General features: G+C 54.9%; 4 protein-coding genes across 4 annotated transcripts; 3 read left to right on the forward strand and 1 right to left on the reverse strand.

Annotated features, from left to right (window-relative positions):
• Positions 1 to 2,105: 2,105 nt before the first annotated feature.
• On the reverse strand, positions 2,106 to 3,355 carry PHYSODRAFT_323274 (hypothetical protein; the record flags this gene model as incomplete). The annotated part of the gene is made up of 5 exons (XM_009518794.1): positions 2,106 to 2,326; positions 2,402 to 2,465; positions 2,712 to 3,018; positions 3,101 to 3,267; positions 3,350 to 3,355. 5 exons carry the CDS (start codon positions 3,353 to 3,355, stop codon positions 2,106 to 2,108), a joined length of 765 nt encoding a protein of 254 aa, XP_009517089.1.
• Positions 3,356 to 3,681: 326 nt separating this feature from the next.
• Positions 3,682 to 4,820, forward strand: PHYSODRAFT_465846 (hypothetical protein; the record flags this gene model as incomplete). Its single annotated transcript, XM_009518795.1, has 4 exons — positions 3,682 to 3,855; positions 3,948 to 4,166; positions 4,227 to 4,395; positions 4,498 to 4,820. Coding segments are annotated over 4 exons (885 nt in total), but the record flags the coding sequence as incomplete, so codon positions are not given.
• Positions 4,821 to 9,351: 4,531 nt separating this feature from the next.
• PHYSODRAFT_294803 (hypothetical protein) lies at positions 9,352 to 9,945 on the forward strand (the record flags this gene model as incomplete). The annotated part of the gene is made up of 1 exon (XM_009518796.1): positions 9,352 to 9,945. One exon carries the CDS (start codon positions 9,352 to 9,354, stop codon positions 9,943 to 9,945), a length of 594 nt encoding a protein of 197 aa, XP_009517091.1.
• An 862-nt stretch (positions 9,946 to 10,807) lies between these two features.
• Positions 10,808 to 11,767, forward strand: PHYSODRAFT_294804 (hypothetical protein; the record flags this gene model as incomplete). Its single annotated transcript, XM_009518797.1, has 3 exons — positions 10,808 to 10,824; positions 10,859 to 11,613; positions 11,682 to 11,767. The coding sequence occupies 3 exons, from the start codon at positions 10,808 to 10,810 to the stop codon at positions 11,765 to 11,767; spliced, it is 858 nt and encodes a 285-aa protein (XP_009517092.1).
• Positions 11,768 to 12,579: the final 812 nt, after the last annotated feature.

Genomic DNA, 12,579 nt, shown 5'->3' on the forward strand with positions numbered 1-12,579 from the left:
TTGGTCTCGGCGGATAAAGTCGAGACTGCAAGTCACCACTGCTTTTGGTGCTGCCTCTGGATTAAGCCTCAATCACGATAAAACCATGGTGTTCGCGTTAATCAAGTCTGGGCTGCCTTCGGATACTCAACTGCCTCCGATACTGAAGTTCGAAGACACACCGCATCAAAACCGCTATCTGGGCATTTATTTACGTTGGCAGCGCCCGTGACCCCGAAAAAACGTGGACGATCGCGGAACGACAGCTTGCAACGCGTCTTGTAATGGCTTGTCAGAAAACCACGACAGTAGATCAGAGAAGCTTGATAGCGTCTGCTGTTATTGTGCCTAAGCTTCTCTACATAGGACAGCATGCATGGCCGTCCACTACTACCATCAATCGACTATCCAAGAAATTGCGGAACTACGTCTGGCATGGGTGTTAAGGCCGAACTTCAGGGGGGCAGGGCCTGGCTGGACGCTGATCTCGCGGACTTGCCACGCACGCACGGGGGGCTAGCGGTTCAAGATCTCAGGGTCGAGTTGATGGCCATGGCGGCAGCCAGTCTCAAACTGGGCGGTAGTGGGGACACATACAGCTCATATTGTTGGTGACATACGGCTTGCCAGAGTGTCGGCACCTGGCACCCTGGCCCCTGCTACCTACTTGACTCCGGCAGTGGGTTTGGCGCCAGCTTCAGGATTTCGGCGTCGCCACTCAATGTGGGCTACCGGCCGGATGCTCATTACTGCGGTCGGAAGGGACCAGGATGTAGCAACTAGGGCGGACATGGTATCCTCCCTCTACCAGCTCGTGTGTCATTTCGATTTGGTTAACCTCACCTGGGACGGACCGCGACTAGTTTTAGGCGCGGCCGCTGCTCTGAGAGCTGCTTCCTGCAGGCGGTTTCTTCAGGACGAATTCGCCCAGCTCGAACGGCAGTGCTTAGAGTGGCTTCCGTATGCGACCTTGGAGGACCTCCGCCTTCACGACGGCAGTACAGGGGAAATGGCTCACCAGAAGGATTTTCGCAGGCTAACCAAGCGTGGTCGGCCTTTCAAAGAATATGTTCACTGGTGCTGCCACGGTGGGGGCCGGATTACTTTCACGCTGCTTCTCAGGCGAAAACGGCGGGCTTCTGCAGCGAAATCTCAACTGGAGAAGCTGGCAATGGCACTCATCACGAATTTTCCAAGACTACTCTACCTTGGGCCTCGAAGTGCTGAGCTCCAGATCATTGCAACGCCTTCGGACCATCCTGCCATTGCCACAGTCGTGCCCTCAGTGCCCCCGCGTGTGCGTTTGAATGCGGACTCGTCATCACGAAGCAGGATAGTCACCAGTCACTCGCGGTTGATCAAGCAAGTGGCCGACCTGTTAAGACCCGCCGTCAGTGTCGTAGATGTCCAGCCTCACCCACGAGTCTCGCGTATAGTTTGTCTCTGGGTGGGTAATCGGAGGTGGACACAACCTCGCAAACACTTATCGTGACCTCTTTGCGGCCGCTTCCCAACGGCGAGGATATGCAAGTGCTACCCGTCGGAGGGCACGCTGGGAGCAAGCCAGTGCACCAGCGGCGCAGGGGCTATCGCAACTTGAATGGGCGAGGCTTCGACGCATTGTTGGCCTAGGGCCGTGGGGGGAACAAGTACTGTACCGGCTCAAAAATTATGCCTTCCCTCTTTACGACCGTAGCAGACAACAACTCGGATGCCCCCATGCAACGTGCGTCCGGCTGGCGAGGGTAGATTTGCACCACATCTTCTGAGTGTGTCCGGCCGCAGTATCACTACGCAAAGTCCTCACGCAACGCTGGCTAGCAATGGGTATGCCTCAGGCGCGTCTCGAGGAGTCATGTTTTAGCTTACTCCTTCCTCAGGTGCCTGCGGGTGTGTGGACAATGGTAGAGCACCTCTTCCCCAGTCTGGAACGAAGTACGGTTGACCGGTTAACGGTGGCGGTGACCAAGGTAATGGAGAGCTGTTGGCGAGTCGGCGTGGCGCTTTACTTCCACGCTGTATGGAGGTGGCGTGTGGCGTTCTTTGACCCGCTCAACACAGTCACAGAAGACTACCACCGGGCCTTGATAGTATCCAGACTGCGCCACGGGTATGACACTGTACATCTACATCTCGGTCGAAGTCTTCAGCGGGATGTTCTCGAGATGGCGGCCCGGACGATGCGTCGTATGCTCATATCCGCGTGGGAGCCGACGCTCGACGCGGCCCCTACTGGACGGACCCGCTTCCTTTTGTTTTCCGATGGCGGCTCGCGTGGTAATCTCGGCCCTGTCGGTAGTAGTGCTGCAGTGGTCCGCATCGGAAACGGACGGGGTGGTCATGAGATCTGTTGGGTCATTAGCATGTCCTACGCGGCGGCCAGCACGACCAACAACGTGGCGGAGAACATGGGGCTACTGACGGGGCTCAAGGCGTGCCTTCATTTTGGCTGGACCCCACTTCATGTGGTAGGAGACTGTAATGATCTGCACGTGCAAGAGCAGAACACAACCACACCATCAGTTGAGTCCCCACGCAGAGAGCCCAAGGCATCGTCTGCATACTCACCGGTTGCGCAAGCTCCTGCTCCGGCACGCCTCAGCCAACCACTTCATGTTTAGGACCGAGCGCCATGAGGGCGCCCTCGGGTAGATGGATAGCAGCAAACAGACAAAGACATCAATTCAGTTTCCATTTTACTCACAACACAACAAGCACAACCAGAACCTTACACTTGGTAACACTTGCGCCGTCAGCGCGCGCTTCCGTCCAGTTCCAGTTCCAGTCTCCGTTCGAGTTCCAGTTCCAGATCCAGTCCAGTCCTGCCACGCGTCGCTAGTGTGCACGCCGTCCAGCCTAGTCCATCCCGCGTTGCCGTTGCGCACGCCGTCTTCCTCGCCTACGTTCTTCGGTGCGCCGCACCTGTACCTCTCGCCGTTCAGCTTCTCCGGGTGTGCCGCGTGCGTTGCCTCGTCCGCAGCTTCGTTCCGCTCGTCGCCGACGGGACCTCCATTTTCGCCGGGCTCGCTCCTTTTCTTTCTGGGGGAGGAGTGGCGACGCGCATTGTCACACGTCACATCTTATTGGTGCATTTAGCCGAATCACTCCCGCGTGTCCACACGCGGCACCCACCTCGACCTTCCGCTTGTCGCCTCGGCTGTCACTTGCAAACAGTGCGCAGCCGAGTGTAACATCCGAGTCGGTGGCCGTTACGAGTCTAGTAGTAGGAGTCTTCGTGCTCCGAGGCGGGCTCGAGCTAGCGCCGGACGGAATTGCACCAGTTGCTTCCTTCGGGACGCTGGAGCAAGTGGTTGGTACTTGTCGGAAACAGAGCTCCAGGACGAGCTTCTGTGACTTCGTTGGGGCTTACAGACATTGTCGGAAGCAGCGCTCCTGGGAGTGCTTGCGACTTCAAACTTTGATTGATTTGGCTGAGGAGCTTGCGCGCCCCAGCCATCTATCGATGACGTGTCAAGCGTAGGCGCAAACATGGATGAATCAGCGATGCAGCACGCGGACAGCGTGCAGCAGATGTTCGCTTCGCTCGCGGCGATGATGCGCGAGCAGCAGCAGTTCATGGCACAGACAGCCGAGCTGCAGCGCCAGATGGCGGCGACACTGCAACAGCAACAGCAGCAGCAACCGTCGGTGGCCGACTCTTCGTCGCCAGACACGCGCGAGTACCGGATCGAGGGCATCACCATGCCGAAGTTCTCCGGCACCAAGGACGACGACGTCGCGGACTACCTCTTCAGCGCCAAGCTCTACTTTGAGTCGAAGAACATCAAGTACGGCGCCGACTCGCCGCAGCAGCGCCCCTTGTCGCTCTTGGTGGCAAACTTGAAGGGACCAGCAGCGGCTTGGTACCGCGAGTACGTCTCCCACGACGGGAACTTCCTACGCAGTTCGAGGAGCTGCTGACCAGCGAGTTCACGACACCCGATCGGCAAGAGCACCTGCGTGATCAGCTCCTACGCCTGCGCCAGAACAACTTCACCTGTCTTGAAGATTACGTGTCGGCCTTCCGGCACATCATCTGCAAGGTAGAGGAGATGAGCGACATCGACAAGGTCATGCATTTCCAGAAGGGGTTAGTCGTAGAGATCAAACAAGAGGTGAAGCTGCGCCAGTTCAGGAACACGACAGACGCAATTTCGTTTGCACTCATGTACGACTGCACGCACGCTGTAGGATCGCGTCGAACTAACGTGAACCGCGGAGGCCAAGGTCCACAACGCCTTCAGCAGTCGTCACATCACGTCGAGGAGCCGACCCCAATGGAGATCGGGAGTTCGCGCTTCGTCTCTCGCGAAGAGTGTCTGCCAAGTAATCTTTGCTTTTACTGCAAGGAGCCCGGACACCGCCTGGCTACGTGTCCTAAGCGGCCAGCGCGTAACAACCCCCGATGCTCATCTCGTCCTCCACAAGGGCGCGGTTCTTTCCGCGCAAACCATGGCTCGTTTCGCCGCATTGTTGAAGACGACGACGCATCCGACGACGATGACGACGCCTACGCAGACAACCGCGACGACCACGTCGAGGTCATCGACAGTTTGCAGCTGAACATGGTGTCTCTCGACGCGAAGTTGTCGCCCAATCGTGAACTGTTGAGGTTCGAGGGAGCGATGAGCGGCCAGGCAGTGCGACTCTTGATCGACAGTGGTGCTGAGCGCAACATTGTGCGTCCGGGCCTCGCGCAGCACTACGTTGAGGCCACCAAGGTCACGGCCAAGCGCTTTGATGGCACGACAACCCCGGCGCGTACCGCACAGCAATGTTTGGAGACTGTCTGCTTTGATGGCGGAGTCTTCAACGATGTTTCTCTCATTGAATGGGAGGTATCTTCAAACCAAGACGTGATTCTCGGTCATCCGTGGTTAGTGCAGTCCAACCCGATCATCAATTGGCAAACCGGAGTGATGCGCTTCCCCAACCAGCGTGTAGTACATGACGTCGGTTCCGTGAACAGCAGTCTTGAGGTGGCGGGACCGACGGTGGCTTCAGTGGAAGTGAAACCGGAATTTCTTCAGCACCCGCTTCCCCCGAACCTCCGGCAGCAGCTCGATGACCATGTGCAGGCAGGCTACTTCAGTATGCCGTTGGGACCGAGCTCACTAGCAACGCTGGGACACCAGACATTAGCACGCATCTTTGACGACGGTGACGATGGTACAGGCGCGTCGCCGCTGTGTGTTTTGCGGCTGCGGAGTTCGAGAAGAAGGTGAAGGCTGACGAGTACGTCGAACTGTATCATGTCACGGTGAAGACGTCGCCCAAGGTGAAGTCCGTGCCATTGCAGCTTCAAGCGGTTCTTGAAGAATTCGCAGATGTCTTTCCAGCAGAGCTGCCACCTGGATTACCACCAAGCCGCTCCATCGAGCACGAAGTGGTCTTGAAACCAGGGGCGACGCCAAGCAACCGAGCTCCCTTCCGCCTCTCGAAAGTTGAGCAGGAAGCATTGGACATCTTTGTGGCAGAGCTGCTGAAGAAGAACTGGGTCGAAGTGTCGGACTCTCCCTGGGTATCGAACATCTTCGGCGTGCCGAAAAAGGATCCCGCGACGGGCAAGTTCCCATCCCGCTTGGGGTGGTTGCACTCGAACAACCCGCACATGCCGATTCGATGGGTCATCGACTACCGCTTGGTGAATGCCGCCTCGGATGTGGCTAAGATCCCGCTACCGCACATCGAACAACTCTTCGATCGCATGGTGGGCGCAGTGGTCTTCTCTATTCTCGACCTCGCGAGTGGATACCACCAAATGCGCATGTCTCCGACGTCAAAACAGTACACGGCATTCAGGACGAACCATGAGATCTATCATTGGAACGTGGCGCCCATGGGTCTGGCCGGCATGCCAGGCACGTGGACACGCCTGATGTGCAAGCTGCTGAGTCATCTACTGTTCGTGGTCGTTTATCTTGACGACATCTGCATATTCTCGCGATCGATGGCTGACCACGTTGAACACTTACGACAAGTCTGCGAAGTCCTGCGCGCTAACAAGCTTTACGCCCGTCCTGACAAGTGCGACTTCGGACAAGCCTCGGTGGACTTCCTTGGCCACACCATCTCTGCTGATGGGTTGCACGTGGACGCTCGCAAGACTCGAGCCATCGCAGAGTGGACCGAGCCATGCAACATCAAGGACCTCCAACGCTTCTTGGGCTCGCCGGGTACTATCGTCGCTTCATCCACCAGTTTGCGACGTTGGTACTGCCCCTGAGCTCTCTGGTCAAGAAGGATGTCGCTTGGGTATGGAACGAACACTAGCGCCAAGCTTTCAATGCCATTAAGCTCGCGCTCCAGCACGCTCCGGTGCTTCGTCTGCCGGACTTTGAAAAAACATTCATCGTGACAACGGATGCCAGTCATGCGTGCATTGGTGGAGTGCTCTCTCAGATGCATGATGACAACGATCTCCCCGTGGCTTTCTTCAGCAAGAAGCTGGGACCTCACGAGCTGAACTGGCCTGTTCACGAGAAGGAGCTCTTTGCGATCAAGCAGGCGCTTACACGTTGGCGTCATTACCTCCATGGAGTCTCGTTTGAAGTGTACACGGACAATTCGGCGTGCAAGTGGTTTTTGCAGCATCCACGCCTGTCGGGTCGCCTGGCCCACTGGCTCGACTTCTTTGCGTCCTTCCAGTTCACTCTGCATCACGTCCAGGAGCTTTGCATGTCGTTGCGGACGCGTTGTCGCGCCCCCCTGATGCTCCATCGAGTCCGGGGGAGGGGAGGAGGATTGTGAGTCCGATCCCGAGCCGGTTGTAGTATGTACGGCGTGTTTGACGTCTACCACATGCACGAACATTCGAGACGTGGTCTCACGACGTACCATGGCTACGGCGAAGCCCCAAAGCATACCGTCCTGGGATCAAGCTGTGATGCTGGCCGTCAAACAGCCAGCCACAAAGGCACTCGGAGTTGGCACAGCACAGTGGCGCATGAGGTTGAAAGCAGCGTCAATGGAGGACAGCACGGTGATCAGCTCACTTCAGCTGGATAACCAAACGAAGCGGGCGTTTCAGAAAGCATACGGCAGAGATCCAGTCTTCAAGCCACTGTGGAAGTCCAGACGCTCGTCGGAAGAGTACGAAGTCATTCGCCGGTTGATCTATTTGAAGAGCAACGACAGCCTACGCCGCCTCTGTGTGCCAAACAACCGGAAACTTCGGCTCGATGTCATTCACAACGCGCATGATGCGGCGATCATGGCGCACCCAGGCATCCGTCGCACTCAGCTTGCTGCGGCACAGTGGTACTTCTGGCCGAGCATGGATCTGGACATCAAAGCCTACGTTCAGAGTTGTGAGTCATGCATGAGGTACAAGACAAGCACCGGACGAAGAGCAGGAAAGCTTCAGCCGATCCCGTTGCCCGCTGCGTGTTGGGATGTTGTCTCGACTGACTTCATCACGCATTTGTCTGTGTTCGACGGCTTTGATGCGATCACGGTCGTGGTGGACAAGTTGTCAAAGCGTCCAGTCTACATCCCGACGACTGCGGAAGACATTGCCAAGCTGTTCTTCAACAACGTCATCCGGTACTATAGTATCCCATCGACCATCATCTCCGACCGGGACCCGAAGTTCACGTCGAAGTTCTGGAAAGCACTGGTACAGCTGATGAAGATCAAGACAGCGATGACGACTGCCCACCGAGCGCAGGCCGATGGCCAAACTGAGCGTCAGAATCGGACTCTCGAGGGCTCGTTGCGATGCTCTGTTTCGTACCATGGCAACGACTGGAATGATCACCTGCCCATGATTGAGTATGCGCACGCAACACTGGTGTCCAGCTCGTCGAAGCTGTCGCCCTTCTTCGTCGACACCGGTCGTCACCCTAAGAACCCATTGGGTAGTGTGGAGAGCGATCAGCCGGTGGCGAGGTCTCGTATGGAGTACGCGTCTCGATTTGTTCAGCATCGTCAAGAGGTGATCGAACGTGCTCGGAAGAATCTGTTGGATGCGCAAGAGGCTCAAAAGAAGTTCTACGACCGGCGTCGTGCAGCAAACCCATTCAAGGTCGGTGATCTAGCCTTGCTGTCGACGCAGGACCTGAACATCTCGCACGCCACTGCGGAAACGACGCTTCGCTCACGGAAGTTCATCCTGCGCTTCATCGGTTCGTACCCGATCCTGGAACTTCATGGCAACGTCGCGCTGCTGGATCTACCGGCCAACTTGAAGCACATCAGCCCACGCTTCAACATCGACAAGCTCAAGGTATACAACAGCAACCCTGATCGCTTCGTCGGCCGTGTGATCCCGAAGTCGACTCCCATGATTTTCGACGACGATGGCGAGCCACTACACGTTGTCGAAGCTCTGATCAAGAAGCGCATCTTCAACCGCCAACCTGAGTACTTGGTCAAGTGGCACGGGCTCCCTCACCATGAGAACACGTGGGAACGCGAGCGCGACATCAAACACGTCAGCCACTGGCAAGCGCTGCTAAAAGATCTTCGCCAACGCAATCGAGTGGCACGGGCCTAGTGGAATTCTCTTGAACACATTTTTCACGGTAGTGTTCCTTACATCGGGGTCTACGGTACTACCAACTTCAACTTCGGCGACTTCAACGTTCAAGGTGCTCAAGTCGGGGGGAGTGTAATGATCTGCACGTGCAAGAGCAGAACACAACCACATCATCAGTTGAGTCCGCACGCAGAGAGCCCAAGTCGTCGTCTGCATACTCACCGGCTGCGCAAGCTCCTGCTCCGGCACGCCTCAGCCAACCACTTCATGTTTAGGACCGAGCGCCATGAGGGCGCCCTCGGGTAGATGGATAACAGCAAACAGACAAAGACATCAATTCAGTTTCCATTTCACTCGCAACACAACAAGCACAACCAGAACCTTACAGAGACAGCAACCTCATCATTCATCAGCAGAAGACGCGGACTCCGCCTCGAGCTAAGCACCTACAACCGCTGTATTGGCAAAGCCGGCGACTGGCAGACAAACTGGCGGTAACGACGTGGCAGCACCACTTGCGTGCTCACAACAGAATGGCGGACGCCCTCGCCAACATGCGATGGACTCACGCCGCAGTTTCAAAAGGTACCCACTCGAATATGCGGCTCCGGCTCGACGTGGGACGACGTGTACAACTACGCTTCCGGTGACGTAGGTCACTGGATGGAGCAGAACAGTGATGAGAACTCCTCGGAGTTCGTGGCCTTCACCCGTTAATGTGTGGAGGTGGCTCTGGCGTTCGTTAGGGCCGTTTCATAGGGCGGTCGGTTAGAGACGACCACCGACAAGGCCATAGCTGTCGTTAGCCAAAGAAGTTAAGTGGCATCAATGTACCTCACTGCGAAACGAAACGAACAAGCAGGATATTACGTGAAGGCACCCTCCTGCAGTTAATGGGCGGCGAAAATGTCGAGATTGGTTCTGCTCCCTTGCCTTTCGACACGAATGTGGAGCTGGTGGATTACCGCGATGCTTATTTTGAGTGTAGTGGTAAGGTGGACGAGGGGATGGAAGTGATTGTACCCTCTTATGGACGGTGCCGTGTGCCTCGCAAGTGTTTTGCAGATGCAGTAGTTGAGGGTGCGCCTCTTACGTCGCTTGGGCTTCACTTCTCAACCGAGTACCGCGTCGACGTCGAACAAAGCGTGGGCATACTACTGCATCATATCGGCTGGTCGCTCCAGCACCTTGGGCTGGAATACTATCCTCAAGTGAATGAAGACGTGCTACTGTCGAGCATTCTGAAAGCCTGCCCGCGATTGACTAGCCTCTCAATTTGTACGCGCTCTATCCGGTTGAATCGAATCGTCTCTCAACATGAGCGCATCGGTGAAGATGCTGGAATAGACGGACCCATGATATCGAAGTTGAGGCTGGCACAAGTATATGATATCGGTCCAGACCACGGGAAAATCTTCATGAACCGGCTTGCAAGACCCCACGAGCTATCTGGCTCAGCATTTGAAGGAGCTCATGATACGTACTAGCGAAGGCTCGGGCGCATTGCATGACACCGCCTTGGGCACTCTGTATAAAGCTCTGACGATCAACACGAAGCTCGAGAAAATCATTCTCGAGGCACCGCCAGAGTGGATGGATAACTGGATGAACCGACTTCGTCAATTCAACGGCCAGTTGCTACCACCGGTTCCGCTGCCGAGAGTACTCAAGCTTGCGTTTCTCAGCACCTTCATTCCCAAGACTGAGGGTGGGAACAAAACTTTGGTGGTAGCTCAGCGCCAGGCCTCGGAAAAAATAATTATTCCATTGCAATTACTGTATTTGTGTACGGAAATATGTATTATTGGTTGCCGGTCGTATTGAAATTACTATTATTGAAGCCCAATTTTCAGTAAAATGTTTAACATTACAAAATCCAAGTTTAACGTGAATCTCCATATAAAAGTAATTGAAATAAATACATATTATTGGTGAATGATATATTGAAATGATTATCATGGAGACCGAACTTTTGCAATTCAATATGATACTGTATTTTCCGAGGTCTGCTCAGCGCGTGGATCGACCGATACTGTCCCTTATTTTTGAGTTCGCTGCCACTCGCGTGGTTCGGTCCCTGGCAACGTATGATCGCTTCTAGGGCTCCGTCGGTGCTGCTCTGGTTTACATGAGTAAAACCTGAGATGTAGTAATGGGTCTGATCAAGCCCTGAAAAAAATGAAAAATAGAGCTGATGAGCATGTAAATTCGCACAAATATTTATCTTAACTTTTGTCTGCAAGGCTTGATGACAGGCGCACAGACCCACATGCATTAATGCAAGCTGGGTTCCTCTTCAGCACGTTGATTCACGGGCAATCCGTTTGCCAGACATTGGCAGCCGGAACAATGGTTCGTCTCTCTCGGTCAATTTGATGCCTGTACGTTGGTTCTCGACAGTGACCTGCGATGCCGCGCGAGGTACAACTCGTCCGAGTCGACTACCGAAGCGGACGTTGTTGTCCCTGGGTATGGCATTTGCAGAGTAAATCTCAGCGAAAGCAAGCTGGGTGAACTTGCAGGATCCGAGATGCTCGAGTTGCCGAATTGCTGCACAAATGCTTTGCGCGAGCTGCATCTTCGTGTGGGCGAAGTCGAGAGCGTTGCGGATGTGATACACCTTCCAGCGCTAATTGGTGGCGCGCTGGAACAACTATGCTATGGTAAGATACAAGACGATTCCGCAACCGTGGACTTAAGCGCACTGGCCAAGGCGTGCCCGAAGCTGGAACGCCTGGTACTTGAAGTTAGCGCGGTTGTGTCAGAGTACGACGAGCCTCTGCAGAATTGGCCATTGCGGAAGTTTGTTACTTTCGCCACTGTAAATGGTTTGGCCCCCCTCCTGAGTGATCCCGCATGTAAAATGGCGCACGGGCTTATCTCTCTTCAAGTGCGCACACGAGACCGTTGGAACCAGTCAGAGGAGGAGGCGGATGCACTCGTATCGTACAATGGTGACTTCCTTCCGATTGTCAAGGAAAAGCTATGCAGCCGAGCGAAAGCTGCACTAATTAGTGTCGTAATGAATATCGATGCTACTCAAAGGTGCATGGTGGCTGTGCGTCAACTGGATGCGAACATTTCGAGCTTGATCTTCGCGTTCGCAGCAACTCCTGAACGCAGGACGGTTCGAGCTGGTGCGGAAAGAGGGCCAGGTGAGCAGTACGGGGAGGTTGTATATGTTTTCTTTTCTAGTAGTTTTCGTGTGGGTGCTTTCTTGAAGGACGAGCAGAGCAGAGGACAGACGAAAAGAGCAATACCCAAGCACAATCTATCATGGTTTTACTGCTGTCGCAATCTATCCACTAAGTAATAAAACATAATCAATGTCTTGACGAAACACTCCGCAGAGTCTGCAGTGCAGACATGCCTCCTGGGAAACTTCGGATCCGCGAAGATAACGGGCTGCTAGCAGATCAGTCAGTCTTCGGGTCGTTCGGCAAAACAAAACCTTCGCGGTATGAGCATGAGTCTAATATCTGGGAAGAACGACGTCTTCCTTATACGGTACGATCCTCTGATACTGTATGATCACAGCTCCTTCCAGCAGCTCGATCGATTCCATGTCCGTTCTGGCCAGAGCTGTGGTTACCTCCGGGGCCCCCGACAGCGCAAAATCAGGGTTTAAGATGCACGACCGGTTTTCTTATCTTGTGCTTGGTCGTGGTAAGAATTCCACGAGCGGGTAAGCGCTCTGCTATCAGCAACAGCGCCCAGACGAACTACAGGTGGCACATGTAAATCAAAGAGAAGTCCAGGTCCCCAGGCAAATGCCGAGGCTGTAGTTGTGGGCTCCGAGCCACTCCCTCGACTTTGCTGCCCGCACATAGGGGCCGATTCATGGCGCACTCTCCACTCCACAACCGTATTTGCTTTAGACCATTCGTTAGTCGCGCTTCCCACAGCTCTCAATTTCTCCATCTCAACCTCGAATTCAAACGACCGCTCTGAGCTCGTTCCACACCCAAAAAGAGTACCCACGTCACGGACGAAGCTGGGTCGTGTGACTCCAGAGTTCCGACTAAAAGGCATTCCCAAATCGGACAAACTTCCAGCGTGTCACTCACGTGGTCCCCGTTTCCTGTGACCGCGGAAAGCATTTCCTTGAACGCCGAGTTGTC

The sequence above is a fragment of the Phytophthora sojae genome, assembly GCF_000149755.1.
Source record: "Phytophthora sojae unplaced genomic scaffold PHYSOscaffold_1, whole genome shotgun sequence".
Lineage (NCBI taxonomy): Eukaryota > Oomycota > Peronosporomycetes > Peronosporales > Peronosporaceae > Phytophthora > Phytophthora sojae.